The sequence below is a fragment of the Felis catus genome, chromosome B4, assembly GCF_018350175.1.
Source record: "Felis catus isolate Fca126 chromosome B4, F.catus_Fca126_mat1.0, whole genome shotgun sequence".
Classification (NCBI taxonomy): domain Eukaryota; kingdom Metazoa; phylum Chordata; class Mammalia; order Carnivora; family Felidae; genus Felis; species Felis catus.
The window spans coordinates 61,166,878-61,185,477 of NC_058374.1; the positions used below are offsets into that span (position 1 = coordinate 61,166,878).

General features: G+C 40.9%; 1 protein-coding gene across 4 annotated transcripts; it reads right to left on the bottom strand.

The window, feature by feature from the left end:
* Positions 1-2,730: 2,730 nt before the first annotated feature.
* PTHLH (parathyroid hormone like hormone) lies at positions 2,731-17,028 on the bottom strand. 4 transcript variants are annotated; one of them, XM_006933588.4, is made up of 5 exons: positions 14,390-14,502; positions 14,040-14,068; positions 13,717-13,839; positions 7,542-7,964; positions 2,731-3,203 (listed from the first exon to the last, which is right to left on the bottom strand). In XM_006933588.4, the coding sequence occupies exons 3-5, from the start codon at positions 13,815-13,817 to the stop codon at positions 3,194-3,196; spliced, it is 534 nt and encodes a 177-aa protein (XP_006933650.1). In that variant the 5' UTR covers positions 13,818-13,839; positions 14,040-14,068; positions 14,390-14,502; the 3' UTR covers positions 2,731-3,193. The 4 variants fall into 4 exon arrangements, with proteins under 4 accessions (XP_006933650.1, XP_006933651.1, XP_019690307.1 ...); XM_006933589.4 differs by having other exon boundaries at positions 14,040-14,063; positions 14,390-14,481; XM_019834748.2 differs by lacking the exons at positions 14,040-14,068; positions 14,390-14,502 and adding an exon at positions 16,847-17,028.
* Positions 17,029-18,600: the final 1,572 nt, after the last annotated feature.

The window sequence follows — 18,600 nt, forward strand, 5'->3', positions numbered from 1 at the left end:
TATAAACATTACTTAAGGCTGAACCATAGTCACTTAGACTGTAATTTGCTAAGAGTTTATTTACATTTAAACACTATCTTAAATTATATATTTCGGTTTTTCTTTCATAGAAAATGACAATGTCATAAAAAATTACAATTTTTTTCTTAAATGTTTTTTTTTTTGCTTCCTTCATCTTCCCACTCCATCCCTTATCCTATGATCTTACGCTTTTTTTTTTTTAATGTTTATTTATTTTTGAGAGAGAGAGAGACAAAGCACAAGCAGGGAAGGGACAGAGAGAGAGGGAGGCACAGAATCTGAAGCAGGCTACAGGCTCTGAGCTGTCAGCACAGAGCCTGACATGAGGCTTGAACCCACGGACCATGAGATCATGACCTGAACCAAAGTCAGACACTTAACCGACTGAGCACCCAGACACCCCTATTTTAGTCTTTATCATTGCTAGAAGACCTAGGGTATGACTCTAAAGGCAATAATCAATCATGTTTATTAATGTATTAATAATGTTTGGTGAGACTTGATAACCTAAATTCCCAAGCTCCCTCTTCCTTCTTTTCTTTTTAGGAATGGGCTATTTGTGAAGAAAAACTTAAATATGACCTGAATCTGATACTTCCTTGCCTTAATGTCCAATTTTTACCAAGCTAGTGTTTAAAAAACATATTTTTCAGGACACCTGGGTGGCTCAGTCAGTTAAGCATCCAGTTCTTGGTTTCGGCTCAAGTCATGATCTCATGGTTCGCGAGGTCAAGCCCTGCATCAAGCTCTGCACTGACAGCCTGAGGCCTGCTTGGGATTCTCTTTCTCCCTCTCTGTCCCTTCCCTGCTCTCTCTCTCTCTCCCCCACTGTGTCTGTCTGTCTGTCTCTAAATAAATAAATAAACTAAAAAAAAAAATAGAAAAACATTTTTCATGTGAACAACTTATAAGGATTTGGTATAATCTTAAGATTTAGAGTTTCAGATGGAGTTCTGCAAAATGTGGCCATATCTGTTATGGCACTGCAAACTAGTTGCATTATATGGGATTTAATGTTTTGGCCTTCAACTTCTGAATGCTAAAAACCAAATCCAACAAATTCATATGTGAAGCTAAGCACAGATTCTAGATTTTGCTTACTAACATAGGTTCACATTTCTTACCAAAAAATAGTAATATGGATCTATTTTGAAGGCTATGGGACTCAAGTGAAAATATGAATAAGTTCGAGCTTTGAATAGTCCCCCAAGAAACATTATTCTAATCATATATAGCTCAGACCAATCTCTCCCTGTGTGTGTGTGTGTGTGTTATTCCTTTTTAAAATGTTCAGAGAAGGGGCACCTGGGTGGCTCAGTCTGCTAAGGGTCTGACTCTTGACTTCACCTGAAGTCACTGTCTCACTGTTTGTGAATTTAAGCCCTGCATCAGGCTCTGCACTGACAGTGTGAAGCCTGCTTAGGATTCTCTCTCCCTCTCTCTCTATCCCTCCAACTCTCTCTCCAAATAAGTAAACAAAACTTTAAAAAAAATGTTCATAGAATTTTGGATCATTTCCTAGTTTCTTGAATACAACATTTAATTGTTTCTTGTAAATGTATGTGCGTATAATGTACCCACTAGAATGGGAGAATTTTGAGGGTAGTTGCAGCATATTACTTCTTGCTTGCATCTCCCAAACATCTAATAGATATCTTATAGGATTGGGAGCATAAACAGAATACTTTCTAAATATGTGCTTGCTTGGTTCATAGACTTTTTGTTGTGTTTTTACTGACATGTCCTAAGCTACAGACAGTTAAAGAAAAAATTCCAGGAGTACCTTGGTGGTTCAGTCGGTTGAGCTTCTGACTTCAGCTCAGGTCATGATCTCACGGTTCACGGGTGCGAGCCCTGAATCGGGCTCTGCACTGACAGCTCAGAGCCTGGAATCTGCTTCGGATTCTGTGTCTCCCTCTCTGTCTGCCCTCCCCAGTCTCTCTCTCTCTCTCTCTCTCTCTCTCTCTCTCTCTCTCTCTCTCTCTCTCTCTTTCTCAAAATAAATAAACATTAAAAAATTTTTTTAAATCCATAAGGAAAGATGTTTGTTTTCATCTGCACATAAAGGTAGGAAAAGTAGGATGATATTCACAGTGGAAATTGCACGTGGCATTACAACGTGCTGTTGGCGACCAAAATCCCCAGGACTGTGAGGTATAAAACAGGAAAGCAGTCTTCCCCTGTGAAGGATTTTTTGAGTTGTCACAAGTATCCCAGATCTTTCCTTTTCTCTGGTAGAATTCTCAAGTTCCTCTTTTATGCTTATTGTTGTTACCAGTAAGAGCAAGCCCTTTCAAATTAAACTTAACATTGGCGAAAATTACCCCTGGCCTTAAAGTTCCTGATCTGCCTCCTTTTTTTTTCCATTTCTGGCTGGACTAAGTTTCAGAGAGTAATTTTTAATATTTTCTCTTGACTTCTTTCTTTTTTTTTTTCCTGCCCTCTCCTGTCTTCACTTCAAATTGGACGTATTTCATAAAAGGATGTCTAGGTAGTTCAGCCATTCTATTGAATTGAACTTAAATACTGGACAAAACACATTTTAGGTGGTTTTTAAACTAAAAGCTAATGTGAAAATATTGGAATATGTACCAATATAAACATATTATACTTAAGACCATATTCAATGCAGTTTAAAAAATTACATCATGTTCCTTCTAGTAGAAATCTTAAAGGGTATATACATAATTCACCTTCTGACTCATGATGTAATTTAGATTATATTTTATTAGACATTCTTTACAAATTTAAAATACTGCTATTTTTACATGCACAGAGGAAAATCAGTTTGGATAATTATATTTAGGCATTATTAAAATCAACCACAAAATAGAGACACTTTATTGTGTCATTTATCAACATACTTGATATGTATATCTAAAGTGCATTATGTTACAAAAAATATAGAAATTCAGCAGCACCAAGATACATTTACAAAATAAATACATCAGTTGACAAAATAAATTATGGTAAATGTGATAATAATAATTGGATTAGCCTTGGCAAAAAAATATTCACAATGACCAATGTGCAGTTTCATAGAGCAATGGGAAGACAGTTTTATTCCAATGCATTTACAGTATTTACAGACAATAAATATTTCTAATACTTTCCATATGTTCACTATTACAGAATCCTGTAATACGTCCTCTGAATGTCTTTGCTAAAGATTTCAATGCCTCCTGAAAAGAGAAGGAAGGGAAAGAAGAAGAGAAAATAGGTTACTTCTCCTTGACAAATAAAAAGGCATAAAAAATAGAGGAACATAGAATCACAATTGAAAAGATTCCAGGGATTTCTTATGAATATTCCCAATAGGAGGCACCTTTGGGATCTGACTCTCCAGAATCTTTGCTACAGGCAGGGTCTTTAATACCATCCAATGGTCAACATAGTACAGAAAGAGAAAGGGCTTGCATTTCTAATTCTACATTCTTTGTCTGAAAAGGGAGACCCTAGGAGAATTTCCCAAAGCTGCCAACTGGAAAGTTTGGGAAGAGAAGGGACACATTTGAGAGTTTGGAAATAAGGCTAGGTTGTACAATCTATCATCAAATACACCTTGCTAGAAGTTTATTCCCCAGTGATGCCTGCCAAGGGTGACCCAAATGTTACTAATTCTGTTTAGGTTTCCATTTGGCCAATCTTTTGCTAAGATAATGACTGTTAAGAGAGTAAAGTGTGTTATTTGGAGTAAATGTTGAAAGGATGTGTAATTAAACAGTATGCTTGGTTGATTTTATGTTATCGGCCATTCCTTTAGCTGTCCTTAAACACTAATGAATGAAACTATTTTTGGATTTTAGTTTGTGAAGTCAAAACTAAGAATTATTTGGCTCTCATTCTGCTGGTTTCTAGAAGCGATCTACAATTAGAAATCAGGAAAGCCTAACTTAGAGTATAAGAATCAATTGATATAAAAGCATAAAACGGCAGTATTTCAGCTCAAGCTGTTTATTACTCAGAATAAATTACCACTTGGGACTGACACCTTTTTTAACCCCTTCTAAAACACCGTAGTCACAGTATTTTAAGATGGACTAGCAACATTTTCTCTGCTTTTCTCTCTCCCTTTCTCTTCTCTTTGTGTAGTATATTTCACTGAATACATAGTAGTTTCTAAGGAAACACCTATAGAATTGAATTCGATTGGCTGTGCCATTGCATTAGCAGCCAGAGTGTGGGCAGAGTTTTACATGGCAGACCTATATGGGGGTGAGACCCACAGGAGAGCCCATTCTTGACAATTTAGGAACTCTACCTGCAGCTTAAAGAAAAGCAAGTTGAGCATTGAGGGTATTTTTTATGTCTTAAAAAAATTGACCTCTTCAACAATAGTTTTGATTGGAACGGTAAAATAGCTCCTAATTGTAGAGAAAATAATTTAAGATTAAATTTTAAATGGCTGGCGGATGTGAATGTATGTTATGAATACAATCTTAAAGGTGACTGTAAAACTCAATAATTTGTGTGCTGTACCAATTTTAAAATGTTTTCTTACTGAACAGTATCTAGTGAATTGAACTTAAGAATAACACAGGCAAGGAGGGAATGAAGAGTATTTTCCACAATTATGTTTTCAGAAGGAAAAAAAGAGAAAAGGAATACATTAAGGACCAAGGAGGAGCACCTGGTGGCTCAATCAGTTAGGTATATGACTTCGGCTTAGATCATGATCTCATGGTTTGTGAGTTCAAGCCCCTTGTTGGGCTCTGTGCTGACAGCTCAGAGCCTGGAGCCTGTTTCAGATTCTGTGTTTCCCTCTCTCTCTCTCTGCCCCTCCCCAACTCGTGCATGTGCATGTGCACGCTCTCTCTCTGTCAAAAATAAACGTTAAAATAATTATTTAAAAAAGGACCAAGGAAAAGATCTTTTAATTGTATTTCTCCTTGTCTATCCTGTAGGCTTGCTATATATAAAAGCACGTATTGGGATAGCCAAGTAAAACATAAAACATGACCTGAAAGTATACGTGTATGTTTAGTGCGTGTCTGTGCATATGACAACACTTTAGAGTTTTTTAAATATTGAAAAGCTTTTGTATTATTTCTAAGTCACTATTTATCAAGAAAAAAATATATGGTCTCAATTAAACGAGTCCTATTGTATCTGGACATCTCATTTGCAACATCAAAAATTCCAAAATGTAATTTCCAACCTTTAAACTATGTATTTCCCACTGGTTCACGTGCAAGGAGCCAGACAGTTTTAGTACAGTAGTTTCTCTTAAGAAATACTACTTATATTATAATAAAGCTCATGCTTGCCAGTTCATCAGACCTCTCAGGTCATTGCCTAATAATGTAAAGAGACTAAAGACAGGACGCTCATAAAAGGTTGGTTGCTTACAAAACTTTAAAATAGTTATTCTGAAAGGATTCTATTTGGATTAGGACATTTGCCTGGCCCCATATATTCTCACCAGTACACTCCTAAATTTCCCCGATCTTCCCTGAACCTCGGTTGGGTTGTACTGGGAGAGTGCCAAGATCCGGCTGCCAAACAAACAGTGCTTTCCATGAATGTCCCTCACAACCGGGAAACAGAAAGGAGAAGCAGAAACGTTCTCCTTCTTTCAGTCCTAGGTCTGGATTTGATTAGGCCGCTGCCTAATTTTTACTAGTCTCCTTTACGAGAGGGGTAGCTTTGGGCATAAGAGTTGATGAGTGCCGAATTTCATTAAATTCCCAGATACTTCAAATCTTGAATAAATGAAATCCATAAAAAAAGTATTTATACTTTTGTTTTTCTAATATATATACATGTACACACACACAGAGTAAGACAATGGTAAAAATAGCTTCTGGCAAAAAAGCCCTTGCATTAGCTATAAATATAAGGATCCTTTCTTAAAATACATTAAATATGTGTTTTGAGCCAAGATGCATAGGTTCGGTTACACATTATAGATCCATTAGATATTTGCAGAATAGGTCATTCACTCTGCTAAAGGTTCCTCTAGTGTCATTACTCGTTAATTACTGAAGCTGTACTATTTGTCTGATATAGTTATCCTTTTTTACGCTATTTAATGATGAGTTTTGTCAACCTGACTCAAAGAGAGAAGTGATGGTAAACAAGTTCAAACTCCTCTCTGAAACATCACCCTGTAATCCCATCTCTACTAGTAAGAGGAAAGGCCTGGAGAAGTAACATGGGACTCTAATTAATGAGATCATTAGCTGCATATGACACATCCTTGTATAGTTTCCCCTTTCTTTCAAAGCCCACAGAAGACTTGTACTGAAAAGTAAAAAGGCAAGAAAGATCCTGTTGGTGGAAACATCTGAATCAAGAGGCGACACTAACATAGTCCTGGCCTAAAAATCCAGAAATAGGGAAATCCAGTTCTCAGGACTACTCAGGTCCTTCAGCCATGGAATGCCTGGGTTTTCTAGTTTATAAAATGAGATTAATATTTGCTGCTTTTTTGCCTCACAGAAACACACATATCCAGATAAACAATCAGCACTAGATCTAAAAGCACCAAAACAACAAGTTGCACTTTATTGTTTACTAAGACAAGCATTTAACCCACGTAATCTCATTTAATCTTCAGCCAACCCTATGAGGTTGTTACAGTTATTGTCTTCATTTCACATAAGAGAAAAATGAGTCTCAGAAAGACCATGTAGTTTGCCCAAGGTTGTGAACATTAGTAAGTTCAGAGCCAAGATCTGAACTTAAAGTATTTGACCCCAAAGTCAATGAATGCCATTACCACCTGCATTTGTGAGCCAAGGATGAACAAGCCATGTAAATGTGAAGTTTATTATTTCTACTGCAATACTCTAGAAAATGATTTCAACTTGCCAGTGGATAAATAGATACATGAGAAAAACTTCTGTCCTTCCCAAGTCAACATTTAAAAATTTTCAGAAATCATGATTTTTTTTCACGTGTTGGTAGAAACCAGAGGGAAATTTAATTAAATAAATTCAGAGTGTATGTTTAAATTTTTAACATTTATTTAAATAAAGATAAATTTAAGGTTCAATTAAATGTAATGAAATGAAAAATGTGTCCGACTCAGAATTGTCTATGCTACAGTATTATTCAGTCGTATTTGTAGATTATATCAAAGCCTTCTGTGTTTGCCCCTGAAGTGAAAAAAAAAGTAAAAAATGAAAAACCATCGAGAAAGTTTGCCAAGGTGTGAGAGTAGGGGAATAAATACACTCCTCCAGCAAATGATGAAGGTGGTCCCTAGCTTCTGAAGCCTGACGAAAAAAAGAAATTCTTTAGTGGAGGAGTAAAGGATTGGCGTTGGGGTGTGATGGTGGAGGAAGAGAAACGGGTTATTCAATGCTGGTGTGTATAGAGGGCATAGGAGGACACTGTATGAAAGCAGACAATATTCTGAGCCATCTTGCTTTCATTAAGCTTTGAAATTGTGGAGCAATTGATAGAAGGACAGAAAGGGAGGACATTCTAGGTTTGTCCAAGCCACAGTGGAAGGGACGTTACACACCCCAGCGGAGAGCACCGAGCAAAGGCTATGGGGCACAGAAGCCATTTACCGTAAATTGAGCTCCAGCGATGTCGCAGAGATGTCACATGGGTGGTCCCCATCTAGCCCACTCCCAGCCACACCAGAGTTTAGCCAGGCAGACCGAGTTCGCCGTTTCTTTTTTTCCTGCTCCTTGCGTTTTCCAGGTTTACCCTTCTTTTTCTTGCCGGGTGTCTTCAGTGGCTGCTCTTTGTATGTCTCCACCTTGTTGGTTTCCTGAGTTAGGTATCTGCCTTCATCGTCAGACCCAAATCGGACTGGGTGGTTCTTTGTGTTGGGAGCAGGCTTGGAGTTGGGGGAAACCTCCGAGGTAGCTCTGATTTCAGCTGTGTGGATTTCTGCAATCAGGTGGTGAAGGAAGAATCGTCGTCGTAAGTCTTGGATAGATTTCCCCTTGTCATGAAGGAGCTGATGTTCAGACACAGCTCTTTTGCTTTAAGAAAAAAATAGCAGGAAAGAAGAAAATAATACAATTTTAGTTTGTTGGTATAGACCTCAAAGACAAGAGGAAAGCCCTTTAGTTTTCTGTTTGGTCCTATACAGAGCATGAGCTGGAAGTGCAGCCAGCTTGTGAAGCAGGGAAAGTGCAGAGTGGGAAGGCAAGTGCAGGCAGCTAGGGGGCTGCAGCCCCAGATCCCATTTATGCCACTCTAGGTCTGTGACTTTGGTGAGAACACGGACATTCTCTGGCCTCATGGCCTCTCTCCATTTAAAAGGAAGGGGTCAGATTCAGAGAGTTTTATATTCTTCTCAACTTAAAACGTTATGATTCAGTTATACTCAGCAATGGACAGAAACCACTGAGATTCTTTTCAGGTTTTTCAGACTTGTGTTGGGAAAATAAATCCAGAAGTCCTAGACTAGAAATGAAAAGGAGGCTGAATTTACTTGAGTACTCACCCGGACACGCATGCATGCGCACAAGTGCATGCTCTCTCTTTCTCTCGCTCTCTCATTCTTTCTCTCTCTCTCTCTCTCTCTCTCTCTCTCTCTCTCTCTCTCTCTCTCACACACACACACACACACACACACACACACACACACACTGCTCCCCTAGTAGGAAAATAATAATATTGACTCTCAAAGAACAGCAAGCTGTAGGAATAAAGGCAAACAAAGGCTGAAGATGAAGTGAGCAGTAAAGCCTGTCTAGGTAACGACCTAACAGACTGAATTTTAACATAAAATAGATTACAGGCGGCCAAGAACCTATATTTGAAAGCCAAGTGTCAGGGAGAGAATGTCTATTTTTCTGTAGAGTAATGGGTGGTCTCTTTAAAATGGGTTTCTTTGTGTTTAAGATCTTTCTATTTCTTCCCCACATTGAGTTTTTTTTTTTAATTTAGAATTTCAGAGGGTATTATCCTTAGTACTTAATTAAAAAATTCACTTTTCTACTTAGCCTTCTTGTCTTAAAAAATCTCTATGAACAAATATGAAGTGACTTTTCTGTTTAAACAACACTCTAATGAAAATATAGTGGAAAAGAATAAACTAATTTTCCATCAGTCCTTTTAGATGACATCCTGACTCTTGCTTAAATTGTCCATGCATATATTCTTGTATTATCCTGTCTGTATATTATTGACCATATGTAGGGATCACATACATTAATCAGTCATATCATGCGTGCTTCAACTCTACCTCACCTTACTCCAATTTCTACCACTGTAGAGCTCTTCAAAGTGGTTCATTTACAAGTTTCTGAGGGTACTTCACAGGGTGATACCCCATATATTCTTACCTCTCTGACACACAATATCTGGATCCCTCATCTGCCTTCATTAGTACAACTTCTTCAACTCCTCAGAGAGATGTAACAAATCAAAATAGCATTGTCTTCATTTTATAGATGGGGAAGTTGAGGTTCAGAGAAACTAATGACTTGCCCTTGCCCTCAAATTGAGAACAGACAGAACCAGGGATCCAAAAACCAGGTCCTCTGATTCTGAAACCAAAGATTGCTTTTCAACTTCCTCAGTCCTTTCTTCTGTGGAAGAAGAAGTGTATGTTGAGGAAATAAGAAGCAAAGGGCAGGGAGTAAAAAAGCCTGTGGTGAGAACCATGATGAAGGGCAAATGGATAGCAATTTATCAGCTTCCTTGAAGATCAACCTTACTGTTCTAACAAGTCCATTTTCATCACCAAAACAAAGAACTAGGATTTCTAGAAGTTTGGATTTCCATAGGGGGAATGAGAGATTTTCTAGTTCTACTGTGAGTCAAAGAAGAGTAAGACATGAAAATACAGGCATTATTTCTCTAGATCTTATAGCCAGAATACCAGCTTCCTTTTAGTATTTTAGAGGGTGGACCGGCTTTAAGGCATGCAGCTTGTTCAAAAAAGACATGACTTAATGGAAACGAATTTAACAGGAGCCTGGTTTAAATGAGGCATGAAGGAGTCTCTCTTCCTTTTTGAAGGTGCCACATGTGACTAGATTAAAATTCACTTACTTTATGGCCACAGTTAGTATTCTGGAAACTTTTAATAATATACAAATTTGAGGTTTTGGTATAATACATTTATACTCTCTAATAACATTTTTAAAGAATGGGACTGATTTAACTGCATATTTTATAAGTATTGCAGTTTAATGAGTATCTTTTAGCAAAATGTCACAGTAAAAGAAGTTCTTAACCAATGATCACTCATAGTATCAGGGGCTTTTAGTTCTTTCTCAATCCTGGCAGATAACCACCGCATCTGTATTGCTCTTCAAATGTATAATACAGCCCATTCTAGCTTAACTCAAAGCCAAAACTTTTAATGGTTGGTATGTTCTAATCAGGCCACCACTGTGTATGCCCCCTCTGCCTGGCATGTATGTCTGTCATCTTGGCCAGCCTGTCAACTGTGAGTCACAGTGCCTTCTTAACCCAAGCACTGCACTTTCCCAGGATGGTTCTCATGAGAAAAGGAGTGATCATTCTATCCTTCTATTTTATAAAAAGCCTACAAAGATGGCACAACTTTGTCCAGTTTAAAATAGTATATCTCTTGTGGCTTACAAAGTTTCTTTCTGCCTCTTAGGAGGACTTGTTAATCTAAACTGAGAAAACACAGATTTTCTTAAGTGCTAAATCTGAAATGGAGTTAACACAATTAACAGTTCAAAGACTTCTGCATTTAAAATATCGTCAAGAATGAATTTCTGATGGGGCAACTGTGCTCGAGGATCAGGAATATAATAGTATCTTTATCATCAGCAAGAAATTAGATCCATAGAACGTTCTATTTATTTTCAAAACAAGACATGAACTGACACAAGGGTAAATGACTAGCATGTACAAACTAGATACACATAGGTGGGGAACAATGAATCCACATTCAGGAGGCTTTCAATTTGGATAATTCTGAAATATTTAAGTGGCAAATATGGCCTCAATAATAGTCTATTACTCTGTACCTCTGCACACATTCCACAGCACAGTGGTTCTCATGCATTTATTACACACCTAACAAGGTATGTTTATGGTCTTCTTTGATTATTGTAAAAAAAAATTGCAGAAATATGGGTGAAATGCTTAACACGGGTAACTCTAAATTCAGCCAAAATAAAGCTCTTCTGCTTTCAAGAAAAATCACTCTCAGTAGTTTTCAGAGAAGAGTAAATGTCCAAGGAGCTATCAAGGAACACAGGGAGTAAAGGGAGGGATAGGATTGCCTCTCCTAACACAGAAGCAGCAGCATATGCTTGTGCTGATGCTCAGCTACTCAGGAAGGAGTCTGGGTTTGAGAAGAAAAGTTCTGTGGTACATGCAAGAGGCAGGGTCCGGGCCTTAGAGTGAGGATGACTCACCACAAGTCCCTTCCAACCCAAATGACTCAGTCAAAAGTTATGCTTTTCATTAAATGGAATAGACCCAGTCTGGCTCCCAAGCAAATCAGCCAATTATGTCTTAGGTTTCTGAATTTGCTGGGATTCCCTGTCTAACTTAGACACAAATGCTGCTACCTGCCCAGAGCCATGTTCATCTGGACAAGAATATCTCGAGGCCTCACTTTGCAACTTCCAATTTATTCATACTCCAGTCCCATTAATTAAATCCTTAGCACTATGACAACTTATAATTGCTTCCTTTGCATGGCTTAGGAAGTGGTATTGTTATAGTAGTCCCCCCGCCCCCCCCCCCCCCCCCCCGCACCACCCTCCAAAAGTTAGTCCCTAGTTAGAAAAAACAGCTAAAGCAATTTCCTTAATATTTGGCATGAAGAGTAATGGGGAGTAATACAATTTGATTATATGTTAACATTTCTTTCAAGAAATTAGGTTGATTTAATGTAATAGTAGACTAATGTTTTGTCTAGCACAAAAAATTTACTGTTATTTGGCACCAATGCAAAAATAATGACTTGTTTTTTTTTTTTAAACTCCTTTTGGCTGCAATAATTTGATGGAACATCTTCATCTACTGTTGATTTCAGCCTTCATGAAAAACCATGGCTGTAATTTGATGATCTATTAGCCATTAACTATAAGAATGTTTTGTGGTAGTTTTATAACCATCTGCTGAGTGTGAGTGTTTAACTACAATATTATATTTCACCCACAAACAAAACTATAACAGAGTCTCTGGCTGGTAAATGGTTTCTGATGTGTATTTTGCAAGGTGCAACAAAGAAAGAGTTAAAAATAGCCTTTAGGACAACTTAGCACTATTTTTATGTCATAACTGTGGATTTAATTATGGTCCATTTACTGTTTCTCAAAAGAGAAAACAGGTATTTCTCAAGCAACTTTAAAGAAAAAATTGGCTCTGTTCCAAGACAGTATTTCTTGGCCAGTATTTAAGCATGCTTTTAAAAATTCACTCCTCATCTCTATTAATACATGGATTTTAAATAATTTAAAACAAGTCTCAAAAGGAGCAAAAAGTCTAAAGACAATTTTCAGAAATGCACCAGCAAAACATTGATTTGAAGAATACAATATAGCTTTATCTTTAGTACAATGTTTTACACAATTTGCCTTAGGAGATTCATAATAGATTTTCATTTTGGTGCCAAGGTTCAGACATGTCTAAAGCAATTTCATTTAAGGATTTTCTGCTCTAATAGTAATAGACCAAGGGCACATATAAAACAGTTGCCTTTTTGTACACCGTTGGGAATTTACAAGGAAGCACCATGAACTTGACTGTAAATATTGGATATTGCTATTTTTATTGTTAGTGTAAAAGCTCCTTAATTCCTTCTCCAGAGGCAAACTCCTCTCAGTTCTGAAACTTTATGGTTTTCCCGTCCTGAATACTGAGTCTGCAGGTTCAAGATCACCCAAACATGGTATTACACACATTAACGTACTGCTAGGTCCAACAGATTTGTATTAAGATAGTGTTACTCTACTGTTCTTCCAACTTTGCAGTCATACAACATGGTGATATTGCTCTGGTGTGCTTGGATGTATGATTATGTTAAAGTCAAAATTATCCTTAAAAGAACCACCAGATGAGAATGCCAAAACACAAGTTTTCAGTCTACAATGCAAATATTTGACTGCAGATTAAAGAGCTGTTAGCAATAATTCCAAGAAAAAACAAGTTTCCACACCTAATATTCATTTTGGAGTCAAGCACTCCAGCGTCCCTGAACTGTATCAATACTAATGTTGGAGTTGTGCCATTGCAAAGTTGTTACTACTTTATTATATAATATGCCTTCATTATGTAATGTGGTCCATTTTATATGCTTAAAATTATGTCATTCATAATAAAGTTAGATGTAAGGCTTTTGCATTGCACGCACAAACTGCCACCCACATTCAGCATGTAAATCAAGTGCACACAGACATGTGTACCGTGGCTCCCTCAGCTCCTTCCGAGTTATCTGTCTCCTGTAATCCTCGGGGTTTCAAACCCTTCCCAGGTCCTCAAAGTATAAACTTTTATTTTTCACTAGAGGCAGATCATCTTTGTCGAAAGGAGACTCTGCGCTCCCTCTTTTGGAAACTCGTATCAAATTTGTCTCTTGACCGTAGCCCCTTGAGGTTCAACCAGTTCTCCCGCTGGGGTTTCAAGGACACGGTCTCAACCCCCGGCAGGTAGCCGGATCTCCCTGCTTTTTAATTCGGGCAAGAAGCATCAGTGACCGCTGCGAGCCCTCGGCAGCGCCCCAGCCTGGTGGCCTCTCCCCCTGGCCTTCCCAGCCCTCACCCGGCGCCCAGAGGAGGACGGGGCACTTACAGCCGGCGGCCGAGTTCCTCCACCGAGCGCCCGCAGGAGGGCACCGAGTAGCTCAGCAGGAACACCGCGACGCTCCACTGCTGAACCAGCCGCCGCAGCATCGTATCCTCTCGCTCGCGGGACCTGCAACAGAGTGGAAAGGGACCCGAAGTGTCAGTCCGGAATCTCCATCTCCCCGTACTACCACGCTCCCGCCTTAGCCTCTTCTCAAATAATCTCTTCAACACCAAGGGCATCTCCCAAGTTGCAAAGAAAAAAGAAAGGAAAAGAAAAGAAAAGGAAAAGAAAAAAAAAAACTTTCTCTGAAGCCTCTCAGCACTTACTTATTTAGGAATCAGCTACTGCAACTGTGCTTTTTCCAAAACCACACAGGCAAAAAGGCACCAAAAGGGAAGAAAAAGAACAACAACAAATCAGAGACGTTCCTCTGAAATAATAACCACAATGAAATGGTTGTATATATGCATCAATGATGCGCAGCGTGTTTACACCTCTTCCCTATCAATGTCTAATTAATCTAGCCGGCAGTGCTAGGTTCGTGGAGCAGAGCTAACTCCTTCCTAAAAAGAGAAGAAAGTTTCCCCCTCTGAAGTCAGCGTCTTTGCGAACCAGGCCGTCTTGTTCCAGAGCCACTTGTAGAGACCCACATATATATACATAGCTGTCTGTCTACCTCCTCTGGTGGGCTGGTTGCTTCCGGAAAGTTGATTCCACACACCCTGAGAACAAGTTTCAAGTGCGCGTGTCGTCGATCAGGAGGGCCAGGTGGCAACGAGGGCGGGTTAATAGCGGCGCGGAGGGGAGGCGGCGGCCCGAGCGGCAGGGCAGCGGCGGCCCCGCTTCACGGGCGGGGAGGCATGCTGGCCGGGCGGCGCAGGTTGGAGGCGAGTTGAAAGCCTAGCAGAGGAATGTTCACACGCTCCCAGGCAAACCTGCCGGAGAAGTGAGCTAGTCGCAAAGAGGTGGCGCCCTTGGAACGCGCGCGGGGCGAGCGAGGGCGCGGACGCGCGGGGGGCGGGGGCGGCGACGGGCGGCCCGAGCGGGCCCCGCGCGGCCCGAGCGAGCAGAGGGGAGCCCTGAGCTGGGAGTGTGCTGCGAGCCCCGGAGCTCCCCGCGCCTTCGGCTCCGCCGCCCCCGGCGCTGCCCCGAGCTCCGCCGAGCCCCACCCCAGGGCGCCAGTCCCGCCGAGCGCAGTCCTGGGGCCGGGGGCGTGGGTGGATCTGCTGGTTGCCGCTGGGTCCGACCGGCCGCAGACTACGCGGCGGATCTGCGAGCTGAGGTCCCCGAGGGCGTGCGGGCGGCCGGGAACAGTCAAGGCTCCCGGCGCGCCGCAGCAGCCGCGCCCGGCTGGACGCGCGGGCCCCGAGGCCGCCGGGGGCGAGCGGGCAAGGAAGAGGCCAAGGAGTCGGGGCCGCAGAGCGCGGGCGCCCGGAATACTCGGCGGGGAGGTCGCGGGCCTTTGGCCCGTGGCTTTAAGGAGCCCTGAGTCCGCCCGGGATCTCGGGGAGCGAGATGGGAACCCTCCTCCCTGGCTCTTTCCTGGGACCCGCTGAATGGGGAGCATCGGCCAAGGACGGGGGAGATCCTTCGCTTAGAAGAGTAAAAGAGGGTTCAGACTTCAGGTCGAGATTGCGTTTCTTGCTGTCTCAGAACAGCTGAGGACATCTGGAGCTGGTCCAAGAAAACCCGCATTCATGACTGAGACCCTCCTTTGAATTGCCGAGGTGGACCTACACTCCTGGGGAGCGCACAAGGCCCTTTCGCCCACCGAAAAGAGCCTAAGCAACCCTTTCCCGGACAGCCTACTCTGTCGCCCCCACCCCACCCCACCCCCCGCCCAGTCCCCTGTTACATATTCTGGGACGACTCTATCCGTGTCGCTTCAGCCCGCAGATGAAGCGGAACTATCGCTGTGCGCTGCTCTGCCTCGGAGAAGAGAAGGGAAAGCAGGGGGTTCTTCCCAAACTATTGGGCGGGGAATAAAGACTGCTCTGAATTACTGGGCAGTATCATCTAGGAAAGGATTGCAGCGGATGTGAACGCCCGCCCCGCGGGCTCCTCTATCTTTCTGAAATGAACTCGGGTAGTTGAGAACCATTCAAGGGATGTTTGTCTTCTAGATAGACAACCTCACTGGTAGGTTTTTAATACTCTCTAGAAGGCTAGTGGAATTTGGACACTTGAGATGATTTGGGGGAACCTGACCTTTATCAAGCCTGGCTTCCTGGCTGATGCTCCACAGATTTTACCCAGGGTGGGTGAAATAGCGCCCTCTTCCCGACCCTCGCGGATCTCGACTCCCTTTTCCCGCTCCTTAACTGCAGTTAACTTGAGCTGCCTACTTTGGGTTGAAGTCACCCCTTCTCGCAAGCTCCTTTCTTCCTCATTTGATTACTCCAAACTCCATACTTAAAAAACTTGGCTTCCTCTGACTGGAAAAAAAAAAAAAATCTGGGAATTTCCACAATTCCCCTCGTTTAGGAATTTCTAAATGTTAGATCTGTTTGCATGGCATGAAAAGACAAAGTATCAGCACTCAGAAATGTCAACCTTTGAACCTCTGACGCTTTCTGATTTATAATAAATTCTTTCCAGAAAGAAACAGGAGCCTTAATGTAATCATTAGATCTAAAGAGGGAAATACGTTAAAAAGAAAAGTAAATCACAAATGAACCCTTTAATACTTGCAAGTTGTTTAATATTAAAATGATAGTATTTGCTTCCACGATAAAAAACCCAAAGGTACTTAGCCAAATTTCAAACTATCCGAGCTTTAAAAAATCATCCTTCCTCCAATAAAAGGTTAAAACAAAAATCAGATTGACAATATTAAATCACCTATGCTGTAAATAAATTCATTTTACTCTCAGAACATTATAAATTAAAGACTGCCATCAATAGGCTGCTTTAATTTATGTTGCTTTTTCTACTAATGAAACAAAAATGGACCCCCCCTCTCCCTCCCTCCTTTCTTTTCCCCACACACTTTTCTGGTGTTAATGGCAAAACATCTATCAAATATTTTTAGAATTTCCTCTCCTCCACAAAAAGAGAAAATATAGACACAGGAAAAATAAATAGCCTTTATATACTTGGAATACCGAAGTTCCCTCATAATTTATTACTTCACCTTTTCCTTGATTTACAGTCTTCTCTGCTCTTCTGGCCAAAGGAAGGGGATCTTCTCAGCAGTCTCTTCCAGAAATAATTTTTTGTTGTTGTTCTTCAAAAAAGTAAAATGAAGTCTAAATGAATTAAAAACTTCCTGTAAGGAGGCTTTTCTGCTCCCACTAAAAGCAATTATTGGAAAGCAGGTACCTCTCCTAAGCTGCCCTGTTTCTTACGTTAAGTAGAAATTCTCCTCAATATATACTCAGGACCCTGACTTTTAGCCTTTCTGAAAGGGATATTTTCTGACATCATAATCTAGTTCCCAATATAACTGAGTAACCTCCGTGATAATGCTGAGACCACATGACTACACATGAGATGACTCCACGCTAGGAGGGTTTTTGTCTTTTTTTTCTTTTTGGTGGTGGGGGGTGCTTAGGAGTGCCAACAGAGGCTGAATGTTTGCTTAGGCCTTGCTATCGCCTAAATGCACCTTGGCAAATAGGAGGATTTGAAGACCTGTCTTTAATCTGAAGTATTTCCATGTGAAGACAGGTTAGCATTGTGAGAATTACACCTACACAAATGCCTAGCCCATGAGCAAGCCCCAGACTTCCATCTTCCTGTCCCCAACTGCAACATTTTATCCCAATTTTAAGAAGAGATTTTCTAAAATTTTAAGTACACTTTTACTCCTAAATTCATGTTAAAATAATCAACTGGTGTATATCTCCAGGGATATCTCCTACTGCAATTTAGTAAAAACCATTCATGTTCAGCTTTTTCACCTTTCTCCCTTTTTTCCTTCTCAGCCCAAACAGCAAGCAAATTAAACATACAAACCAGAAAGGTATCTATAGCTCTTTAAACAGTGCACCTGGGCTCAGAAATTCCCTTCTTACCAAAAAGCATCCCTTATCTTATTACCAATAACATTTGCCAATCTGTGTAGCTCCAAGCTATATTTCTAAAATCCTATGAAACCAAACAACTAAACTCATTTCTTCTCCTTTTTCTTTCTTTACATAGAGAAGCTTGTGAAATTACTTCAAGAAAAATTGTCATTTGATTCTATTAGGATGTGGTCTGAGACTTGAGAGGAGGTCGTTGCCAGCTGACCTCATGGTATCAATAAAAGGGACGTGATGCCTTTAAATCCCAAGTAGGGATAGGAAAAGGTGTGTTTCATTACTAAATCTCTTGTAGTTAGATGATAAGACTCCAACAGAGGCTGTCTTCTCCAGGAACAGGACTGGTTGCTGACATCTGCAGGAACTGCCTCAGGGAGAAGTGCCTAGACACGAATCAGGCTGATGAGATTCTTATTGGGAAAGTGGGTCTCACACCATCTTCACCCTTCCCTACTTCTTGGGCAATGTTCAGCTTTCCCCAAACAGGATCAGAAAGTTCAGCAGTGAGGTACTTCCCTCCCCTGCTACCCAGGCCATGAGCCAATGTGAGCAGAGAAGGTCTTTAGGAAATGGGGGACTCTAGGGGCCAGTTCTCCAAGGTCAAGCACTTATGCACCTGTGCACCTCCTAAACTCAGAACCGTCATAACACTTCTGAGGCATCTTCTGGCCAGGGATGCTGCTCCTGTGTTGGGGGGGGGTAGGGGGAAAGGTTAGGAACAGAGTCCTGATATCCTGGACTGATGCCTGATAGATGCCCTTGGCTGGGCCAAGTTCTTGGCTCCCTGCAGTAGGCAACTCTGAACTTGTGCGAGACCACAGGGAGAGTCTCACCTGGCTCAGACGACAACCCCTCAACCTGC